This window comes from Exophiala xenobiotica, assembly GCF_000835505.1.
Source record: "Exophiala xenobiotica strain CBS 118157 unplaced genomic scaffold supercont1.2, whole genome shotgun sequence".
Taxonomy (NCBI): Eukaryota; Fungi; Ascomycota; class Eurotiomycetes; order Chaetothyriales; family Herpotrichiellaceae; genus Exophiala; species Exophiala xenobiotica.
In genome coordinates this window covers 3,037,830-3,059,818 of record NW_013562493.1, presented here as the reverse complement: position 1 = coordinate 3,059,818, position 21,989 = coordinate 3,037,830, and the positions used below count along the sequence as shown (strand labels likewise).

The 21,989-nt window shown below is 52.6% G+C and overlaps 6 protein-coding genes across 8 annotated transcripts; 2 read left to right on the top strand and 4 right to left on the bottom strand.

Annotated features, from left to right (window-relative positions):
* Positions 1-556: 556 nt before the first annotated feature.
* PV05_03324 lies at positions 557-2,424 on the bottom strand. 3 transcript variants are annotated; one of them, XM_013463959.1, is made up of 4 exons: positions 2,276-2,424; positions 1,511-2,226; positions 1,326-1,459; positions 557-1,271 (listed from the first exon to the last, which is right to left on the bottom strand). In XM_013463959.1, the coding sequence occupies exons 2-4, from the start codon at positions 1,785-1,787 to the stop codon at positions 570-572; spliced, it is 1,113 nt and encodes a 370-aa protein (XP_013319413.1). In that variant the 5' UTR covers positions 1,788-2,226; positions 2,276-2,424; the 3' UTR covers positions 557-569. The 3 variants fall into 3 exon arrangements, with proteins under 3 accessions (XP_013319413.1, XP_013319414.1, XP_013319412.1); XM_013463960.1 differs by having other exon boundaries at positions 557-1,459; positions 1,511-1,873; positions 1,927-2,226; XM_013463958.1 differs by having other exon boundaries at positions 557-1,459.
* A 3,859-nt stretch (positions 2,425-6,283) lies between these two features.
* On the bottom strand, positions 6,284-7,754 carry PV05_03323 (uncharacterized protein; the record flags this gene model as incomplete). Its single annotated transcript, XM_013463957.1, has 3 exons — positions 6,284-6,529; positions 6,799-7,619; positions 7,670-7,754. 3 exons carry the CDS (start codon positions 7,752-7,754, stop codon positions 6,284-6,286), a joined length of 1,152 nt encoding a protein of 383 aa, XP_013319411.1.
* A 463-nt stretch (positions 7,755-8,217) lies between these two features.
* PV05_03322 (uncharacterized protein) lies at positions 8,218-9,409 on the top strand (the record flags this gene model as incomplete). Its single annotated transcript, XM_013463956.1, has 3 exons — positions 8,218-8,470; positions 8,523-9,028; positions 9,077-9,409. 3 exons carry the CDS (start codon positions 8,218-8,220, stop codon positions 9,407-9,409), a joined length of 1,092 nt encoding a protein of 363 aa, XP_013319410.1.
* A 1,436-nt stretch (positions 9,410-10,845) lies between these two features.
* PV05_03321 (uncharacterized protein) lies at positions 10,846-14,907 on the bottom strand. The gene is made up of 3 exons (XM_013463955.1): positions 14,578-14,907; positions 11,624-14,521; positions 10,846-11,537 (listed from the first exon to the last, which is right to left on the bottom strand). The coding sequence occupies exons 1-3, from the start codon at positions 14,770-14,772 to the stop codon at positions 11,451-11,453; spliced, it is 3,180 nt and encodes a 1,059-aa protein (XP_013319409.1). The 5' UTR covers positions 14,773-14,907; the 3' UTR covers positions 10,846-11,450.
* A 1,337-nt stretch (positions 14,908-16,244) lies between these two features.
* PV05_03320 (uncharacterized protein) lies at positions 16,245-17,762 on the bottom strand (the record flags this gene model as incomplete). The annotated part of the gene is made up of 1 exon (XM_013463954.1): positions 16,245-17,762. One exon carries the CDS (start codon positions 17,760-17,762, stop codon positions 16,245-16,247), a length of 1,518 nt encoding a protein of 505 aa, XP_013319408.1.
* A 1,103-nt stretch (positions 17,763-18,865) lies between these two features.
* On the top strand, positions 18,866-21,605 carry PV05_03319 (uncharacterized protein; the record flags this gene model as incomplete). The annotated part of the gene is made up of 4 exons (XM_013463953.1): positions 18,866-20,763; positions 20,825-21,016; positions 21,113-21,283; positions 21,365-21,605. 4 exons carry the CDS (start codon positions 18,866-18,868, stop codon positions 21,603-21,605), a joined length of 2,502 nt encoding a protein of 833 aa, XP_013319407.1.
* Positions 21,606-21,989: the final 384 nt, after the last annotated feature.

The window sequence follows — 21,989 nt, the reverse complement described above, 5'->3', positions numbered from 1 at the left end:
CAGCGCAAAACTCTTGATCATTTGAGTACCTGACCTGCAATGTAGCATCGGTTGGCCTGGTCTCATCAAAGGGAAGAAGATGCGTAAGGCATGAGGATGAGTGGCGAGCTATGTGACGTTTTTAGCGTAGTAAAGGATGAGCTGATGAGATTTGTCACCAGGTTGTTTTCCACGACACCAAGTTTCCTAGAATATTGGTGTCGCTGACGTCCGGCTCCCGGCCTGGCTTTCGACTCGGACAAGCTTACTACTTGGATGCTGGCTAGCAACGTGCGCCACGCCTCACGGTACCGAGTCACAGATATTTAGAGAGGACGGCATGTCCTCTTTGCTTTCGAAAGTGTCTCATGGATCACATGCAAATCTTGCCGTCGGTACCATCGATGAAAATACCCCAGCAAAGGATCAAAAAGAGGCAGCCAAAGATCTATGGGCGCAAATGGAGAGAGCTGCTAAGGATAACCTCAAGTAGATAGTTATATCGCACGATAACCCAAAGTCCAGCTACTAGTTGCGAATCTTGGTTTCTGAGAAACTTCGATCAACAAATGGTAAGGAAACGATTAGTTCTAGAGTCCCTCGGGGAAAGGCCATATCCTACGTATCTCTTCTCGAGACCTCTTACCAGCCATTCTCTCTGTGAACAAGTTGAACAGGGCCTTGTTTTGTTCCTGCTTCTTGGCCAAATCTAACTCGGGTGAGATCCAGCCGTCTGCATCAGTGTCCAGATACTCCTTGGCAAATTCTCGCGCATGATGCCATTTCTCGTACTCCTCAAACTCTTCTTCATGTTTGTGGATGTCACCTTCCTGAAATGTGAAAGGACATTCACCTGGGAGACCCAGTTCGTGCCAAGAATGGAATATTTCGATCAGGCATGCACGTAATGGAGCGGCCCCTTCTTCCCATGTTTCTCCACAGCGAATGAAGAGTTCCCGATATACGCGTGGTATATTCATCGCATGGTACGCGTCTTGATTGTCAAGAAAGCACCTCAATTCGTATGCTTTCGCTGCCGTGACCTGCTTGAACTCATAGTCTGCCAATTCCTTTCCCTCCTTATCTAGGGCATCATAGTTATCTGGTAATTTTGGTTGAACGAGCCCGGCAGGATAATTTTTGGGGGGTTTCAAGAAGACTGGCCAACGTGCCTGCAAGAACATAGGAGCGATTTGTGTAAACTGCCAGTCAATGATTGCCGAGATTTCTGAAGGGTCGTTCTCTGATACAAAAATATTACCCATATGCAGATCGGTGTGAGAAAGAGTAGGCTTCGCATGTGGCATGAGATCAGCGTGGCAACCTAAAATTTGAATGAGCCTGACCGTCATCTCCAGCAACGCGATCTGATCATCGGCTGAGCCATTGCGGCTAGCAGCATGGCCACATTTTGGTTCTCGGGAGATGCGGCGGATCTCGCGTTTTGCTAATGCAATCCCGAATTCGGAAAGAGAAGCCCCTATAGATGGTTCAGCTCTCCAGATTCGACGTCAAGAGAAGGTGCACATACAAGGTCCAGAAACCAAACTCTCGCTCAGAAATGACCAGGAGGGATCGCAGGACTGTCCAATACAGTATAACCTGGATCGATCAATACTTGGTGGAAGACTCGTCTTCCTATCGTCCTTGGAAATAGACTGGCGATGGTACAGACAACCATGAGCCGGGAGATTTATCTTCATCAATTCGCTTTCCCATTCGGTCAATTTTTTGATGATGGTAAGCTTGGAAGTCTCTTTAAGTTCATCCCAGACTTTGAAGAGCTGAACACCGGTGGCCTTTTCCATGATGATGTACTCCGCCCCTACAGGGTTCGAAGGATCTGAGCTCCATGCATAAACACATGGTACTGGGATGTTGGTATGGTCTCTCACTGCATTCGGTCAAAACATTATGCGTGCTCAGAATTCCGTAGAGCATCGGTACCATACTGCAGAACGGCGACTTCCGAAGCAGTTGTGTATGTCGCCGGCCCTGCATTAGGGCACGGAATCTTTGCGATAACCTCAGTCCCATCCTCTTTCTCGATGCGTAGTGCTTTACTGAATCCGCCTTCTAACTTTTCAACTTCTCGGACAGGGGAGATAGTAGGGCCGGTCGAAGCTGCAAGTTCACAAAGAGCCTCTACGTCAAACTTGACGTATCGGCAGTCGCGTTGCTGCTTCTCGCGAGTCAAAAATCGACCATTCGTGTACTGGAAAAGCTCGTCTCGACTGATAGATTTGCCTGCGCTGGTGATCAGATGCCGCGGTGTTTAGCGTGTGATCATTCTTACCACGACACAATAAGGAGATTCTCTCTGATGAACGCAATGGAGTAGATTTGATGTTGAAAAAGCGACGTGATTTTGAAAGGAATGACATTTATAACCGCATTGGGCGAGCAGCAAAGTGCATTCAATCTGGGATAATGGATGGAGAATATGAAGGTGATGGTCGTGATCAATCTGGGGCCAAAAGAAACGCCTCAGAGGTCCCGACCACTTGAAATGCCAAGCTTTGTTGGCCCTTGCTTTGGGCCGCTTTCCCCATCTCGGGCGCTCCCGGCGCATGCCCCACGAACGAAACTGCGGACAGCTGGACGATATATGAGAGCAAGCAGTATTCCGTACCGTGTTCTAAGTAGGTTTATAATTCTAGTATTTCTGCTTTGGTCGAGCTGGTTGAACTGGGGCGAACGATCGAAGCCCTGAGGCGGAGGCCCGTATCTATCTTTGGCATGGTACGATGTGGTATCAGCTCCGACCGAGCACACCCACTGTTAAACAAGCCATGTTTTGACGTTGTCAGACAGGGCTAATTCCTCCACATCTTGGCTACCTCGGCATGCCATGCCCCTGAGAGAGCCTCGACGCATCTCGACGTCATCCACCATGGCATCGATGTGGCGACCTTGATTCTTGCACATGCATTGAGAGGTCACTGGCAACACCATACTGTCTATAACACGCTTCACTAGGCTGACCAATGACTATGCCACTCGTTCGACTCATGCGGCATTTTTATGATTTGATGCACCAGGTGCTGCACTTAGCTGGCTGTGCCGGCCTTGTGCCAGAAACGTCAGCTACGCTCAGTCTGCCGTACTCCAGGTTACGCATCCTCTGTCTCAATCCTAGTATTGGGTGACTTTCTGGAGCTTGCAGTTGTTGCACCTTGCGTGGGAGCAGGTCGGGCAGTGCTCTTGTTTTACACTGATTGCACCTTTTCCGTCTTGGCACTGTCTTATCTATTAGCTTTGGTCTTGCTATATACAGGATAACAAGTCAGTGACGTACACACTTCCAGATAAACACGGCCTTTTTCTTTGATTTAGATGGTGGGACCTCGATCTGTCCGGATACGCTTTCAAGCTCTCTTGCGTTCCTATACGCGGCGAAATGTGAAGACGCCGCCGAAAAGGCTTGTACATTCTCTCCTAGATGTCCCGTACTGAAAGGATTTCCTGTTCGCTCGATCCGCCGACGCTCTTCTTCGTCTCCTAGCAGTACAGCTAGAAAGTCGGGAGGGGCCGTGTGGCTGTCAACCAACGCGAGTCGAAACGTACTCATTGCAGCTGCGCATTTTTCAGCGTTACGCAAATGGACAGCTCCAACAAATAGGAGTATTGGAAGCTCGAAACGTACAAGAAATTAGATAGAATCAGCTGAGGCTGTAGGTGGCGCGGCCGGTGAAGCCAAGTTGTGTTGCGAAGGAGCTAGAGAGCGTCGACGAGACCCAAAACGGGCTGCGTCGAGGGCCGCGAAGATCCTGAGGATTGAGGATTGGGAGGGGGATCGGAGTGCACTGGGAGAGGCGAGGCGGATGACGAAGGAGTCAGTGGAGAATCGAGAGGGAGGCCTGATGTGGGAGAGAAGGTAACGCACGACAGAGCGTATCAGGGTGAAGGAGATGAGAAAAGAAAACAGGTTGGAAGGTAGACAGGGTTGGGAGGGAGGAGGGTTCTTATAGTTATTCGATCTACACAGAGATCGGACAACTTGGCACTGTCATGTACAGGGTCATTACGGGGATGAAACATGCCAATTTGATCTCTGCAAGGACTTGCCAGTAGGCCCCGCCACTGCAGTATGGCCGCAAAGGGAATCTCTTCCCAGCGTGCGGGACATTTGGGTTGGTCCAATTACTGAGAGGTGTTGGACCAAGGGCGGATTTCGCTGCAGTTACGAGCTCTCGGCGGCTTTGGAGGGAGCCTCCATCTGATCTGAGGTCCCTCCAGGTTGGGCATCCGACTCGGAGCGCGTGATGAATAAAACCGGATGGTTGTCTGGAAGACTGTTATCTTTGCTTCAAGTTCTCAAGGATGAATACGAAGAGATCATGCCACAGAGATGGGCGCCTGGGTCGAGCGATGTTGCCATAGACGTGCTGCCACTTGCCCCTCGATGGCACCCTGCGCAGCTCGAGCAAACACCTCCTCATCACTGCCATCTGCAACGTCGACGAGATCGCTGCACCGACAGCCAGCAGCACCAGAGGCCAGGCTGCGGCGGCACGACGATGTTGCTGGACCTACCGCCAGCAGCACCCAGCACCAAGCACCCAGCAGCACCCAGCAGTACCCAGCACCAAGCACCAAGCAGCCGGCAGCAGCCAGCACCAAGCAGCCAGCAGCACCTAGCAGCACCCAGCACCAAGCACCAAGCACCGAGCAGCCAGCAGCACCAGCGGCCAAATCGCTGCAGCCGGACAAGGCGTGCTGGCTCTGTTTTCCCTCACCATGCACCAGCGGGCACACAGCGTACGACCAGTCCTTTTGATTCTCGTCCGCTGAGCAGCGCAGAATCCGCCTCGGCGAGATAGGGGCGTCGCACATTGAGACGAGAAGAGGAGTAAAGTGGACAGTGCGGGAGGCAAGAGGAAGTAAGATCATCCGACTACGATATCAGGGTTTGCACGACAGGAGCTGGGCACAAGCCGGCTGAGCTGTCTGAGATATCCTGGCGAGGATGGTGCACAGAGAGACTTGGCCTGTCAATTGCCCTTCTCTCGGAGCCTCAGCTGCAGCGGCAGTGTACATAGATACCGAGCAGTCCCGGTGATTGAAGCCATGACGGTCTTGCTTGAGGACACAGCTCTGAACCATCCTGCATCCTTCCATCCCACATTGCGACACGCCGTTCCCCCATGAGTGGACATGTTCCAGGCCAACTCGGAAGTTATGTTCCATTCTCTTGAGCATGTCGTACTCTCGCGTCCCATGTATGTAGTCTCCAAACGACTGGTCTCGTCTCGTCTTGCGCGGAACATAGTCGGTCTTCCTCCTCATGGTGCTGCCACCTGCTTTGCACGGAAGGTCTCATTGTCGGGGTAGCCAGATTCCCCGTGTATCTCGCCGACCCCAGTGTCCTGATCAGTTCCCATTTTCGTCCGTTCTTCCTGGACGGCTGGCACCAGCGAAGCCACCGGCGTCAAGGCGTGCTCGATAGCGGCGTACTGCTCTGTTGACAATGACGGGACAACGAGTACAGGAGAGCCAACGCTTGTGTTCCAGCTGTCAGCGGCAGTCCACCACAGAGAGACCAGACTTGCCTTTAGCTCAAAGCACCGTACTTAGCGGTGCCACTTCGATACCCGCTGTCAGGCCATGCCGTGTCATGCCGAAGCCGTTGGTGACAGCGGCTACATGTTGAAGGAAGCCTTAGATTGTACGCTTCGCAGTGCCAGCATCAGCATCAGATACCAAACATAGTCATTAAAGAAGAGCAACAAAGAAAGAACGAGATGGACAAGAGCGAACATGAGATTTGGTGACTTCGTCCAATGAAGGACAAAGTCGATTTTCATTATGCATACTACTGACTGATTACAATGATCCATTGCCACTCCATTGATCCCCATTCCATGCCATGCAAACTCCTACTTGGGCATGGTTCAGTCTCCAGGGCATGTGTCCGTCCCAGCAATCAATCCTTTTTTTCCATTCCCATTTTCCAAGTTTTGTGATATCAACCAGCGTTGCTCAAGAATTATTTCCCTTGAAAGAACAAGAACAAGAACAGTAATAAGGGGTATCGTGTATGGACGGTGCAGATGCCGGCCAAGTTAGTACCAAGACCAACAACTCATCTGCCACATCATGCAGTGTGGAGTGGAGCAACTCGAGTCGAATTGCGAATGCGTCCAACAGCCAACGTCATCAGTCAAGGTTGTGTTCGAGGTCAAGCATACTGTCTGGCTTGGACCGACAGGACAAGGTGGTGTTCAGTAGGTGAACATGCTGCTTTGGTGTCTGGTGTTCAGATGAAAATGAGCACACGCAGTGCCACGATGGTGAGAAGCTCTCACTCAAACATCCAGAGAATGTTTTGGAGCTCAGTGCGCCAGTCTTCTTCTTCGTTCTTGTCGTCAAAGGCGACAACGGCTTCATCACCAAGCGCCTCAAGAGCCTCCTGGCGGTCAACTCCGAGACTCTTTTTGATAACCTTGTGGTCCTTGTTGAATTGTTCCCAGTCGAACAAGCTGTTCATGAAGTCGTTGGCATTGGCAGCGGTGCGGGTTTTGTAGGTTCCAATATCTTTGCGCAGGGTCTTCGAAACCCGTCGTGTTCTTGTAAGCCGAACCAAGTGCGATTTCGTAGTCGTACTCGACCAGGCTATGGCCAGTCGGCATCATCAGGGACATGTCTCGGTCACGATGGTGCTTGATGTGGGCAGGGCAGCTCGCTCGCTCCGAGTCCAGCATGTCGGTGGCAGAAATTGGTTGGAGGAATACAGCAGCTTCATTGGCTCTGCGGCAGAGTGTCCATCTTGCGGAATCGTAAATCAATTCGCCTCGCTGGGCCGTGCCAGGATCGCACAGATATCATCGGAAAAAGGTTTGGGGCGTTCAAGGTAGCGATAGGCATGTTGGGCGGAAGAGGTTGCGATTCCAAGCGACCGACAAAAGGAGTAAAGTCCTCCAGAGGCTCGGGAGCGTGGCCCGGCAGATCAAGTCGCAGCTTCAAATCCTCGTAGTATGGATTTGGCCGAGCATGAACCTCCTCGGTCACCTGGCGAAGATAGTTCTTTGGATTGGGATCTTGATGTTCTGGCTTGTCCAAATCCAAAATTCTCGTGGTAAAAGCGGGTTCGACTGCCACAGGCAAAGAAGTATCCTTGATCCATTGCAGTAGAACTCTTTCCTCATTGACGAGATCTCCAATGACTCTCATTCCAGCTATTGGAATCAGTTGCCAGCTGGACTCGGGCGAAGTCTGGAGACGGTCCTCTTGCATGTCCTCGTCCGTTGGAGCACCTGGTGCCATGTTGAGGTAGAAATTCTCCCAACCTTTGCTGCCTGTTTCGTATGATCGCCGAGTGAACCTGACGCGGTTGAATCGATTGAAGTCGCCAATTGCTTCACGTAGTAGCAGGTGTTTCACGGCTTGGACAAACTGTAGATTTGCGTCAGACGCTACAATTGCTGTGAACCTTGCTCGAAGCGCTTGTGATGGAAATAGCTCGGGATGATGGAACAGTCTTCGAACTTCCGCAGTGATGAGTCGAAGGCGTTGTAACTGTGCGTTCACATCTGAGGACCGGGTGAGTTTGACAAGTGGGAATGCTCTGGCTCGGAGAATCTCTAAAATAAGACTGATGAGATAGTCTTTGCTGCATCGAGCCACGACATTGCCGCCCGCTGCCTTCTATTAGTTGGGATAACCTTGGTGAGTTGGCAAAAAATCTCACCGTCCATGATGCCCCGTTGCCTCACCTCGCCTGCAGAGCGATCATCATATGCCACAGCGGCGTGGTTGTTTGTTGGTCCAGTCATGTTGAAAATTATTCCGCTCATAGGAATGACTTGTTGTTCTTGAGAGGGTATCTTACATTGTGGTGAGCAAAAATCTGAGAACGACTCTAAATCAAACTGTGTTCTCCGTCACTCCGATGCAGGGCGGCAGAAATCTGATTCTACTGCGGTGAAGGAGGTTGGGTAGTATTGTTCTTTGCCGACTTGAGAACAATATCAAAGTCATGGGTGACGCAGAAATTTGTGAAAGGTGAGGCAGAAATCTCTGCAATTCCAGCTCAAAGTGACGAACCCAGCAGGTGTTCTCACAGACGGTTGGGAACTGAAACTTCCATCAGTACATTTCACTCCCATCACTCAATTCCGAAACTTGGATATCTTTAGATTCCACAGCTGAGACAAATCCACCTACATTCCTCATTCTTTGTTAGCAAGTCCGAGCGCCTGCCATCATACCCACTTCAGGGTCCAGGAACAAAGCAAGATGGATGCCAGCAAGAAGTTTCGAGAGGCCTTCACGGAGCTCTTCAGAACCTTCTCTCCAGACCAATTGAACGCGCTCACCAACTCATTGGTGACGGTTGCCAATGAGAAAGCGATGAGTGGTGGCAGCATTCCAGCTACGACCTCATCTTTCCGTGTCGGCAAACTTCAATCTTCGCGTACTGATCGCCGCAAGGCTCTGCTCGACCGTATCAAGCCAAAGCGTCCATTGAATGCGTTCATCGCATATCGAAGTGAGTACATGCTTCCGTTGTCGCAGCTCTTTCTGACCGTCATTTCTTCCAGCATACTACAGCCCTCTCTTCAAGGGAATCCCTCAGAAGCTGAAGTCTGGTCTCTTGCGACAGATGTGGGGTGCAGAGAACAAGCATGCGTTGTGGGCTCTTCTCGGCAGCGCTTATTCGGATCTCAGAGACCACCACGAAGAGACACTCTCCGTCGAAAAGTTCCTCTCCATCACGGTCCCATTGTTGCCAATCATACCTGCTGAGAAGTACCTGTCGAAGATGGGCTGGATTCTGTCAAGCGATTGCGAAGAGCTTCACCGTGATGCGGCTTTCAACGCAGATGTCCTCGCTGCTGAATACCCCACTGGAACCAACCGGTCCGTGGCTGACATCGTTGATCACTGCTACAATCATGGACTCATGGACAGAGATACACGCAGAGATCGAGAGGAGTTCCGACAACAGGCTCTTCGCAATGCAGGTTTCATTCCAAGTACCCCTGCTGGCAATCAAACCCCACCTCCCTCATGCGGAACTCTGACGCTCGCAGTCACTCCTCAATCTGTAAGTCTCAGCCCATGCATGCTTTCAAATGCTGACATCCTGGCACAGTCAACCACCATGGAGACGGAGGCTAGCAGCATGGACTCCTCCACAGAGGCAATGAGCGATGAGAGCGTCGGTGCAGGAGTTGGTGGTTTGCACGAAGGGGAGGAGGAACCTGAAATTGAGCTTCATGATGCCATCATGAACAGCAACACCTACCTCTCTGTCGCTGCGGTCACAGCTGATCAACAGACTGCCTTTGACAACATTGACACTCTGGCTCTTCATTTCCATCCAGCAATCCAGCCACCAGTTCTCGGCTTCGACCCTCGTGTCATCCAAGACGACTTCGACCCATTCGACTTGGACTTCAGCGAGCTCATCAATTACGATGCGTGAGAGAAAGTGTTCCGCTAGGCAGAGAAGAATTGATCACAATGGCGTGGTGTTTGATGTGACAGAGAACTGGTAAGCTCCTGAACAACCTGGGCTGTATTATCTTGGAAGTGGGAATGGATACTTGATGGTGCGGCGCGAACAGATATCTCTCCTGCGCAAGAGAACCTAATAAGCTCGGCCAGAGCCTGAGCTGCGTTCCAATGGGAACGAAATTGTACTTAACAATGCGGCATAGATAGTATTTTCTCAAGCTTATTTCGAAAAAGTGTCAAGCTTTCTTCGCTCCTCCACATCTCGCCCGAGCCGCCAGCAAACTGACCACGGCAAGCGAGCGAATTAGCAGGCAGCATGAAGCCCATGGTGGCCACTACGCCTGCGCCTTGACGACCATCCTCCACCACTGCTCCATACCTTGAATCTCGTCCTCACGACGTCCATCATGAAGACCGCACGTCCCAGAAGCCAGCACGCTGTAGCAGAATCTCAGATCTGAGCCGTATCGCAGCTTCAGCGTGTGCGCAGCGAACCAAACCTCCCCAGCAGCATCACCAGCTCTTCCGCTCTGCCCAGCAAGGCAAGCAATGCCTTGGACCAGCGGAGATGCCACTGACAAACCCATGATCTACAGAAAATACCCATCACTCTACGGCAGAAAGTAGCCATGAGCCACCGTTCCTTTGTTCATTGCTGCCCTCACCTGCATGCTGACTCCTTTTGTTGCAACAAAGCCCAGCTTGACAAGCTAGCAACGCTGAAAATGCAGCCAGAATCAACACCAGAGCAATGGCATCTTCCTGCTCCGCTGAACCGCTTTCCACAGCATCCTTCACGTCTCCGCTTCGTATGCCTCGTCCTGCTCCGGTGCCGAAACCTGTCACTTCTCGCCTCCTACTGTCAGCTGCCGCAGCCTGCTCCTCTTCTCCTTCGTTGACACAGTGCGGGACAATATTATCGAAAGAATGAGCATCTACACTTGCGTGCCCGGACTTGTCAAGAGACGGAAGATGTCTAGCACAACTGCAGAGAACGAGGGTGACATGATCCAGCCAGCAAGACCTGCGACATTCTGCCCTGATTGCGAGCAAATCGTGCTCTACCACCGACTTTGCCCGCCTGCGACCCTTCCCAACTACCAGAAAAGGAACTAGCGAGCCAGGACTTGTGGAAGAGCAGGACTCGTGGAAGAGCAGGACTCGTGGAAGAGCAGGACTCGTGGAAGAGCAGGACTCGTGGAAGAGTAGGATGGACCACACTACATCAGCCCGGCGGCGGCGGCTAGAATTGGGCTGAGATAGCACGGATTTGGGCTGCGCCACGAGAACTCGGCCGATGACAGGCTGCGACAGACTGACGAGCGTCTGGATCGGACGGGTGGGAGGAAAAAGAGATTGAGAGTCAGATACATATAACAATGCATAGCAGAATATTACAAGATTGCCAAAGTTTCCATCCCGCATCCCTTCGTTTGCTTGCGCTGTCTATCTGGATAAACGCCGTCACCACCAAGGACACGTGCAAGGGCGAGACCACGACGAGGCCACGGCAATGAAAAGGGCAAGGCCACGAGAACGGGACCATCCTGACCAGGAAGAGACCGGATATCCTCCTACACGATGCCACAGCATTGAACGAACCTGTGGCCTACCCGAAGCGCAGCGCCGCAGTCGGAGCAAACAAGAGGGAGAAACTCAACAGGATGGGCCTCAATCTCACCAGTCGAGCATGAAGCTCACGAGGAACGACGACTCAGTTCTGCACCGCAGGAGAGTGCACATACACACTGGCCGGCTTTCTGGACGGCAGCGAACGGATGACCATGGTATCATTCTACAAAGCAATGCTCTGCATGGCACGGCATCCGGCTTCGTATGCTTGCACAGCCATCCTTCCAACCCCATGCTGTTGACCACTTGCTCCGTTGGAATGCATTGCTGACCGAGGACCACAGGGCCAACGAACCTTCAATTCCTTCACTCGCTTGCTTGCAGACGCCCGTTTACCGTTCCGTTCGAACCCACAGCAGACCCCCAGCCAGGTAGTCTCAATCCTCGCGATACGAAATCTTCCGCATCTCACCGAGTCTCGCCTGCGCCGCTTCCAGAGAATTCCGGAGTTTCAAGATTTCGACCTGCAAAGAAACACATACTGTTAGCCTACGCCCGCGCATGCACGATCCGGACCGCCGAACACCGAAAGAAAGAAAGCAAAACATACCTGTTGTTCCATCTCCCTGACCTTGAACTCATGCGAACTGAGACTTCCATAGTCCACACTCTCGCCCTCATCACGCTGCCTCTCCTTGATGATATCCTGCACCTGCCGGACGAGCCCTCTGCACGCCGCACCCACCGCTCTCGACGCTTGCTCCAGTCGATCTTGCGTCTTGGACATGAAACTGGCCTTCACCCTGCTGGCAGCCACCAGCTGCGCTGTGCTGGCAGCAACATCGTTTGACGCCACAATCAACTGCTCGGGACTGTTGCGCCCGTTGATCACACCGTCCGCCGTCTCAATCAAGGTATTTGTCGAGCTGGCCACCGCCTTCGCCGCGCTGATCAGGCCTTCCGTCCAGCGGTTGTTCTTCTTGTAGAACGCCGTTCGGGACGAAGAGCCACGGCCCTCGCGCACAATCTCGTTCTGTGAATCTGTCGCTGCCTTGATGAGTTGTGCAATTGCATTGGTCACCGCGATGGCCGCTTCGAGGATTATGTCGTTGACTTTCAGTTCATACGTGGAATACCCGTCGCGAGGCTTGTTCCTCATCTTCGCCAGACGTTGAGCAGCAGCGTCGATGGCATTGGCAGCCTTCGTCAGTTCCGAATCCACCAGGTCGCCGAGATCGCCTGTCGTGCTGAGTTTGCTGCCCTTCGGCGCGAAAGCGTCAGCGAGCTTGGACAGTCGCTGCAACTTCATCAGGACCTCGTGGTTGTTGTTGATCACGACGTCGCTCTTCTGCATTGGTTCTAGGCCTTCAAGCCGGAAGGATTGCAAGCTGCGGAAGAAATTAATTGTCGACAGCGCCGATTGCCTAGCAGAGTTGATCAATTCGTCTCCCTTCTTCTCCTCGGTCGCGAATCGAGTCAAGCCCTTGGTGTTGGAAAGGACATCAGCTATGGATGCTGCAAAGACCGAAACTGTCTTGATGATTTCCGAGTGGTCACTGTTCGGTCCGTCGGCCACAAAGTTATTGAAGGCTGTCGAGAATTCAGTTGCACTAGCGGACGCCTTCTCAATTTGAGACAAGACGTACGGTGCCGTTGCATTCTGGTTACCGGCTTGCATAGGAGAGTCGAGTTCGTACATGGCGTCGTCAACTCTTTGCACACCACTTTGAAGAACGGAATCGATAATGTCGTGGATCTTGGTGACGTTGCTCTTGATGACTTCGTCAATGGCGCCGTCCAGCGCACCGTCAGCCTCGCCGCCGTTCAATTTGAGCTCTTCGAGTTCTTCCAGAGCTTGCTCCATTCCAGACTTGTAGATCTCGATCTCGTCGTCCTTCTCGCGGAGAACTGCTTCATGGTCCATATTGCGCTCGCCATGTTTCGACCGGATCTCCTCGAGCTGTCTTGTCTTGCTTCGTACAGCCTCTTCGAGATCGGCCATCTCACGATTGTACTTGGCAAGCATGGACGACAGTTCGGAACCTTTGGATCGCTCTGCATTTTCGGCTCGTTCGATGGCCAATCGCAATTCTCGCTTCAGCTTTTCAACTTCCTCACGATGCCCGCCCTGGAAACGGTCTTTCTCATGCAGAGCTCGGTCGCGTTCTCTGATCATGTCGGCCAATTCCAGATTCTTGGTCTTCATTTCGCGTTCGAGTCGTTCTCGGCGGTCAATAGCTTCCTGTGCTGAGGCCGCCTTCAGTTTCAATGATTTGGTGGTCTGCAACAGGTCGAGATGCTCTTGACGCAATTGAGAGTACAGTTTCGCCAGAGCTTCGTACTTCGACCGCCATGTGTTGACTTGCTCCTGCAGAGCAGAAATTTGATCGTCCTTGGACTGCGATTGCATGTGAAAATTGTTGTTCAGCTGTTGTAGTTGTTCCTCCAAGGCTTTCATGCGTTGATCGTATTGCTGGAGCATCAACTGGTCGCGCTCATATTGTGCGCGTGCATTCAGATTCTCCCGCTCCAGTTCTGCCATGCGACCCTGAGTCTGTGCAGCATACTGATCGCGCATTAGTTGTTCCTGCGCCAGTCGTTGCTGCTCGGCCTGCATTCTCTGCTGCTCCTCAAAAGCACGCTGCGCATCTTGCTGAGCAAGCATTTGCTGACGCTGTTGTTCCTCCCATTGCTGCTGCAGACGTCGCTGCTCTGCTTCATACTCGTCTTGTTGTCTCTGCGCTTCTCTTGACCAGAAATCGTCCATATCTTTTGGATCTGGAGTGCCATTCTTGGCCACAGGGGAAGGAGCACGCTCGATCTCTTTCTGTGGTCGTCTGGGTAGCGCAGGCTTTTCTTCATCTTCGGCCAGGAGGCTAGGAGGGTCTTGGGGGAGTTTGGGAACGGTGATCAAGGATGTGAGGTATCGCAGATTGGAGCATTCGTAGTAGAATTTGACCAGGCGGTAATGTTGGCCGTTGTACCGCGAGCGCAAGGGTTCGAGCGCGTCGTCATCGCCGGTGGTGGTGTGCATCGCTCGCAGCATGCTGGTGATGAACTTGTAAATGCCATAGCTTTCCTGTACCAAAGGCACCAGGGCTGCAATCCTGCACTCATTGTTCGCACCACCGCGGAAGTGAGAGAAGATCAATTTCTGGAATGTGTCAATCTGATCTTGCAGAGTCATCAGATCTGAAATTGTCTCGTAGCCTTCATTGGGATCATTGATTGACTTCAGACTGATGTACTCCTCATATTCGAATAGTCCGTTAAACTCTGGATGTTGTCGGTGAAATCCCAATTTGGCAAGGAGGAAGAAGACGTATTCTCTGATGAGAGGTCCGTATCCTCTCAAGCCTTCACCCGTCACACCTCTTGCCAGGCTCTCTATCCAATTGACATTTTGTTGACCCTCTTTCACCGTGACTGGGTGTCCTTCCTGCAACACTTTGTGGATTGTGATGAGGGCTTTGAAGGTCTGGACTTCGTCTGCGAGGATGGGTTGAACCTGCAGAACGGATTGATTAGAGACAGATGAGCAATTCCGTGGGCTCCAAGACTTGCCTTCATGCCCGCCCAGAAGGATAGGGAGGATTTGTGATCCCAGGTGTAGACAATGCAGCTTCGGACATGTTTTCGCTTGGGCGCCGTCTCTTCGATGCTCGTGGCTTTACGGATGTTGATGGCCAGATCGGACTCGGTTCTGCTGTGGTCGATGTTGCGGCCAGTGCCGCCGCCGGTCAAAGCAGGATAAGACATGCTGGTGTGGTGGTGATGAGAGTCGTGTGATGCTTCTGTTCTCCCAAAGCCGTCATAAAGCGCACTCGAAGTCTTTGAAGACTTCCTCCCCTCCGCCGAGCTGTAGGATGTAGGAACGAAGAACGCCAGTCTGACTGATGCGTGAAGCTCACGCCGCTTCTCTAATAAACCGCAAGTGACGCGGCTGTGACAGGTATTGTGGATCGTCCGTCGTCAACGCAATAGGCAGACACAATTCCAATCGACCCACGGCTTACTTCATCAATGTACGGAGGAATAGATGTGCGTGTCGCGCAAAGACCTTTCGACCGCCCTAGTACGGAGGAATTGAAGTACTTGTCACGCGAGAACTTGTCGCCCACCCTACTACGGTGGATAATCTGGTTCATTATCTCGCCATGTACGGAGTAGCATTGCAACACCAATAGAGAACGAGGGCGACGACGATATGTGGCAGCAGGTCCTGACATCGCCCACCAGCTCGCTCCTCTCTTCTGACAACTCCGACTCAGAGGGAGACCACTACCACAATCTCGTCGACAATGGTGGCTGACCAGCGTACTCGCTCAGTTCCTCCCAGGAGGGCTTTGAGGACAACACGACAGACTGTTGCCGATTTCTGCTGCCGTGGCTGAAAAGTGTTGACATGTCAGAAGCAGGCACAGTCCCGGTTGACGTGTCCGAGGCACAGAACTTTGACTAGAGGCGTCCACCCGAATGCAGACGGGCTTGCGACACGACACGGGTACCACCTTGAGCGAGTACCATGCTTCCGCCCACGACTTCGTGACGCCGTACGCCTTCACACAGGAGTTGCCACTCCGCAAGGATGCAGGCCGACAAGATAGGCAGACGACATTGGTGGAGTATCTCCTGCTCACAACCAACCATCTTGAAACATTCACGATGAATACCGGGCTCCTGCATCAGCGATGTGACGCCGCATGAATGAAGTACAAGGGTGACATTCCTTGCAGCCAGGCGCTGCGTATGCGGAAGCTCTTGTCGACAACCGCAATCAATCCTCTTGCCGTTGATACCCTTGAGACGAACCTCGAAGATGAGCGTAGCACTTGGTGGAATCAAGCCAGGGTATCCGCCATCGCCGTATGCCATGCGTCCTGGAATGACCAGAGTGCTCTTTTCGCCCAACGGCACCTGCGTAACGTCTTGTCTTGGTCCCAGCCTGCAATCACCTGCCCTACACCAATGGCAGTCTGGAAGTTGCCCGGGCCAACAGAGGTGTCGAATTGTTTGCCCTTGTAGCCATTCTCGGCCTGACCCCGCTGGTGCGTCGTACAATGCAATTTGCAACAAGATCCTGGAGGAGACACACCAAGCCTGAACAGAAACCCTCGCTGCAGAACGATCCTCTCGATGCTGCTCCAGCATACCAACACCCACCATACCTGCCGTGACTGCCTTGGCCTAAGCCCAATGCTGAGGAAGTCAATGCTGGCGCCAGCCTGACTTCACGCTCTGCTCGGCTGTTCTTCCAGCTGAGTTGTCTCCTTCTGCTCGACCTCCACGTACGTCAGCTTTTCATCCCGTGACGGCGTCTCCTTCTTCACTCTCACGTGCTCCTCGATCCAGCGATCCGCCAGTTCGAACGCCTCTTGAGGCTCATCTGGATACTCCATGACAAAGGACTGGATCACGGCAGGGCTGTTCTTGCCACCGCCAAACTTGCAAGCGAATGCCGCTGCCAGATCGTCTGTCATTCCCGGGCAGCCCTTGTACAGGCGTGAGAACAAGGCCTTGGCCACCTCATCTGTCGCGAGGGCGAATTTGATCGTGACGTCGATCCGACCGGGGCGCACGAGGGCCTCATCAAGCTTTTCGATGGCATTTGTCGTCATCATGAGGATGCGGCCCTCGGAAGCACCAACACCATCAATGATGTTCAGGAGGCCAGCGAGAGAGATGTTGCAGCGAACGCCGGTCTGCTCGTCGTCTTCATCGGACTCAGCGGGGGCCTCGAGCTTGCCATCGTTGAGGGTACGGACGACGATGCCAGCGGTGTCGATATCCTCGAACAGGACTATGCAGCGAGCTGGTAACATGGAAAACAAGGTCGCCAGATTGTCCTCGGTCAGATTCTTGGAAAGCAAGGGGATGAGGTAGGTGTTCAGGCCGAAGAAGCCCGCCAAAGCCTGCACCAGGCTCGATTTGCCGGTGCCTGGCGGACCCTCCAGCATGTAGCCGCGACGGTAGGGTATGGTCCGCTCCGCGTACCAGGCCCTGTTGAGGAGAAACCTGTTGATGTCGTCTCTGGTCCGTGTCCTGGCCACTTCGTCCATTGCCACGGTATCGATCCCCCGAGCACGTGTCGTTGCAAGATGCCCCCAACAAGCACATTTGTCCACTGGTCTGAATATCGAGACCATGCCCTGGAGTATGGACGAGTCATACTCGTCTGCAGCATGGTCCAGCATCTCCATGAGGGGTTTGGGGCTGAATCCAAAGCAGCTAAACCGAAGGGTTTCATTCCATGGGTCGTCCCTGACTGGCCGTCCCGAAACTTCAAATTGTCGACGACTCCGACACAATCTCACCCAGTGTCCACGATAGGTGAACCAGTGTACTCCCCAGCCCGGCATGTACTGCCTCGTCCATTGAAACTTGGACAAGTCGGCAAAACCGTCTTTGATAGGGATGGCATCGTAGTCTTCATTCATACGTACGGATCTGACAGTTAGGTCACGACCTTTGGCCTTGTCGAACTTGTGCCGGATGAATCTTGCGGCCGGGGCGTAACCAACGTCCGAGCCGTCCAACGTGAGATGGCACATTAACTTCGTATTCACGAAGTCGATGCATCTCGTGTAGGCGTAGGCGAGACCAGCGATGAACACGATGAAGGTCAGGATTTGGGCTTCGTAAGGTCCGATGTCAATGCCCGTTGCGCTCAGGATAAGCTGGGCGAAAAAGAAGAAGGGGCCATACCCGCCCGGGAGAAGGCCTCTTACTTTGGGGTCAAGGGACTCCATGTTGAATCAACCGTTGAGTTTGTAAACCGGACAGAAGGTTGAGGGCATGAGATGGTCAATTGTGTAGATGGTCAATTGTGCAGATGGGCAATTGTATAGGAAGCATTTGACTGCGTCCGTCGCTTGCTTTTGGGTCGAAGACTTAAAGTAATCCATGGAAATTTGCCGAATGGTATTCCCCACATTGAACGCCTCTTCGAAGAGCACTTTCGTCGAGTCCTTGCCAAAAGGTTCCAAGGCATCCTTCAGCCTGACGGTGCAATACCAGTCGTCCCGTGCCTCTCGACAGCGGCAGGTCCCCCGGCGCATATCTTGCATTAGTTCTTCTCAGCTCGTCATAGATTATGATCATAGCCAATGGTATACTATTACGGGATTCAGCTCGCCGCCTTGTCTCAGGCTGAGGACATTCAAGTTTGTATTCTGCAAATGAGAGAGTTGTAGCTTGCAGGAAGTGATTGTGGCTGCAGAAAGATGATCATGGCCGCAGAAAGTGACCTTGGCTTGCAAGAAGGCATCCGAAGTTTTGAGGAAGAGGGTGCCAGCCAATGTTGTTGTGCCCTCGTCAGGAATTACTTCGAATGATCAGTGACCCCTCAACCTCCCAACTCCCTGAACACGACGACTCGACTTGTTAGGCATCACCGCTTTTCCTCACTTTCAGGCTCCCATCCGAAGTATTATCACACCGCTCTTGCCCTGCATACGCCCTGGCTACGGAGTTGAGGGCCAATCTAGTATGTCTGTGGCTTTCTGTATCTTGACCGGTTTGGTTTGCTGTCATGTAGGGCGGGTGCTGATTATTCGCTGCCATACAGAGGGTGGATGATGACTGATTCCTGCTATGCTGGTTCCAGTGATGATTGTTTGCTGCTATGCTGGTCGAGTGATGGACAGGGGCCCAGCATCGGCAGGATGTGCTTGCTGTCCAACAGTAAGTGCACTCAGATGGCACCCAGGTAGGTAGGCAGGAAGGTAGGGAGGTAAGTACCCGGAGACAAAACACACATACCCTCCCAAAGAATCTGCCTCGCCCAACTCCCATCAGGTGTCTCCTGCCTTCTTCACTACGCTGTCGCCTTGCTCGACGAAATCCCGTCGGCATGGATGACTTGCTTTACATCGGCCGCGACATTGGTGCTGCGGCCCTCTTCATTGTCACCGTGCTACCCCTTTTTCTATCTCTGGTTCAAACGACGCGAGCTGTCGAATACAAGCCATCGCTTCAATTTACAGTGCACTCCTGGTTTCTGACCTTGTCCTATGTCGGTGATTCCATCACACTCTTGCTCGAGTCGGTCAGAGGCCGCGGCGAGCTCCCTGATGCCACCGCCAGCTTTTCGTACACCTTATTTGTCTGTATCCTGGTGCTCCGCCTCGAGTCCCTTCCCACAAAGGAGCAAGCCTCTGGATGGTACCTCAACTGTGCATTTTGGCTGCTTCTCCATCTCATCGAGCTCGCTACCGCAGTCCGGATCGCTCTACGACCATCTTTACCCTGGTCATACTCCCAAGTCAACTTCGGTCTCGCAATTTACAGAGCGTTGACGTGCTTGATACTTCTTGTCACCTTCATTCGAGCCTACAGGGAAGGATACATGAGCCTGGCACAATCCGATCTCGAAAACACCGATTCACCAGACTCTGCTACCGAAGTTGTCAACAGGGATGACGAAGACGGCCGCGCTGGCCCTGGGTTGCACACCACAGATTACCTGGGACTCCGCAAGGAAGCCTACGATGAAATCGAGGAGCTCGGCGGATGGATTGCCTACGTGAAAAGGTTTCACATCTTCCTCCGATATACGTGGCCGTTCGGCCGACGCTTCCTCCAGTTCCGCTTCATCCTGACGTTCAACCTCCTAGTGGCAGAACGCCTCGTCGCAGTCCAACAGCCGCTCTGGTCAGCCGCCCTTATCGACGCCATCAGCTCGAAGCGCAGTCCTTGGCGGCCATTCGCAATGTTTTCCTTCTTCCGCTTCCTCAATTCCGACATGTGCCTTTATCTGCTGGAAAACCTCATGTGGATCGACGTCGATATCTATCGAAAGCAAAGGCTCAAGAAGGAGGCCCACTTCAAGGTCTTGAATCTTGACAGTTACTTCCATGCTTTTGTCCAGGCCACCGACATCATCCAGGCCATCGACAACGCATCAAGCATTGACAAGCTACTGGATCAGATCATCTTTGAGCTCTTACCCAACTTATTCACCCTTGTCTTCGCTATCAATAGCATCTATCGCCGGTTCGGGCCGTTCATGGTCATCATTATCATGTACATGATCACGACGTACGCAGTCACCGAGAAGCAGTACGTGGCAGCGACGATGGAAGAGTACGGCCAGTTCGTCACTGCCAGAGACAGTCACGAGCGTCGGCGTCAGGAGGGCGTGCGTGGATGGCAAACCGTGTCGGTTCATAACCAAGTCGAGCATGAGTGCGAGATGTACGATGCAGAAGTGGATTCCTATCTGGGCCAGTTGCGGACGTACAAAATCCTCGTCTACTTTTTCCGGTTTGTTGACTCTTTCACATACGAGATCTCACACATCATCGGCTATGCACTGGTGGCTTCCATGGTGTACAGCGGTCAACGTACGATAGGTGATCTGACGGCATTTCTCGGTCTTTGGGGTCTGCTTTGGGGCCCTATCGAGTACTTTACCACCATTGTCGGATCTATGCTCGAAGAATTCCTCGATTCGGCTCGCTTGAGGAGAATCATGGAGCAAAAAGCACGCATTTCGTATGGTGACCGGTCTCTCAAGTACGACAAGGGCGAGATTCGGTTAGACCGGCTTTCTTTTGCCTACCCCGGCTCCAAAAAGTTGATCATCGGCGACCTCAGCCTCACGATCAAGGGGGGAACCAAGGTTGCCTTGGTCGGACCGAGCGGCGCAGGGAAGTCGACCATCTTCAAGCTCTTGATGCGCCAACTCCTCCCGACACAAGGTGCTGTTTACATCGACGGCCAGGACATCGCTACACTTACCAGGGACTCGTAAGTCGGCCGATGTCTTGTCCATTAGCCATGCTTGAGCTGACTGCTGACGACGTTCTAGGCTGCATGAGAATATCAGCGTCATGCAACAGAGCCCCTTTATATTCAACAATACCGTCATGTACAATGTCCGGTATGGAAACCCGAACGCCACCGATGAAGAATGCCATCAAGCTTGTCGTAGGGCAGGCCTCCACGATACCATTATGGCTCGTGACGACGGGTACGAGGCGAACACGGGAGAAAACGGAACGTATGTTGTTGCCGCAGCGCGCAATCCTTTCCTCTTGCGAGAGCGTTCTTTGGCCCTTGTTCATGGCCACTAGCCACTAAGCTAATGCACGCACAGAAACTTCTCAGGAGGCGAGCTCCAGCGCCTGCTGCTTGCCCGGGCCTTCCTCGAACAGCCCAAGATCATGCTCATCGATGAAGGCACCAGCGCGCTAGACTCTGAGACCGAAGCCTCCATCAAACGTAGCATCAACAAAGTGTTTGCTGGACGGACGGTCATCATCGTTGCGTAAGTTTCACAGTATTTCCCCCGATCAATTGGTCAGACTAGCGAGTCTAAGTTGCTAACTCATCTGCAATTCATCCGCAGTCATCGGCTGTCTTCCATCAAGCACGTTGATCGGATCATTGTTCTGGGCAAAGGCTGCAAGATTGTGGAAGACGGCACGCAGGATGAACTTGTTGCCATGAACGGCGTGTATGCCGAGTCTTGGAAGAAGCACCTGGGAGACAGTGCTGAGGAAGAGGAAAACGATGGAGAAGAAGAGAACCATGACGAAGAGGGGGATGACGATGAGAACAGTGAAGAAACGTTGATCAACCTGGACTAGGGAATGGCTCTACTCCGTACTCCAGGAGGGATATGTTGTTGGAACCAGTCCGGCCACGCAGGCAGAAGGATGACGCTCTTTTCAAACAATATTGCGGGCTCGTGCTGGAAACAGGGCAAGGCTACGCCCGTGTCTTTCTTTAATTTGTCCAGTACAGTACCTCAAGTACCAAGTACAAGATTGATGGATTCGATGTCTTCGTTGACACTTCCTGCTCACTGGCATCCCGCGGCTGCTGCAGAGATAAGCTTATCTCTCTCTCTATGACTTAGGGTTAGAATCAGTTCTCTACAGCGTCTAGAGTCCAACAAGGGACAACAACCTAGCTACCAAGCAGAGAAATAGACAACAGCATTCTCCCCATCATAGTGATCTAGTTCCGCG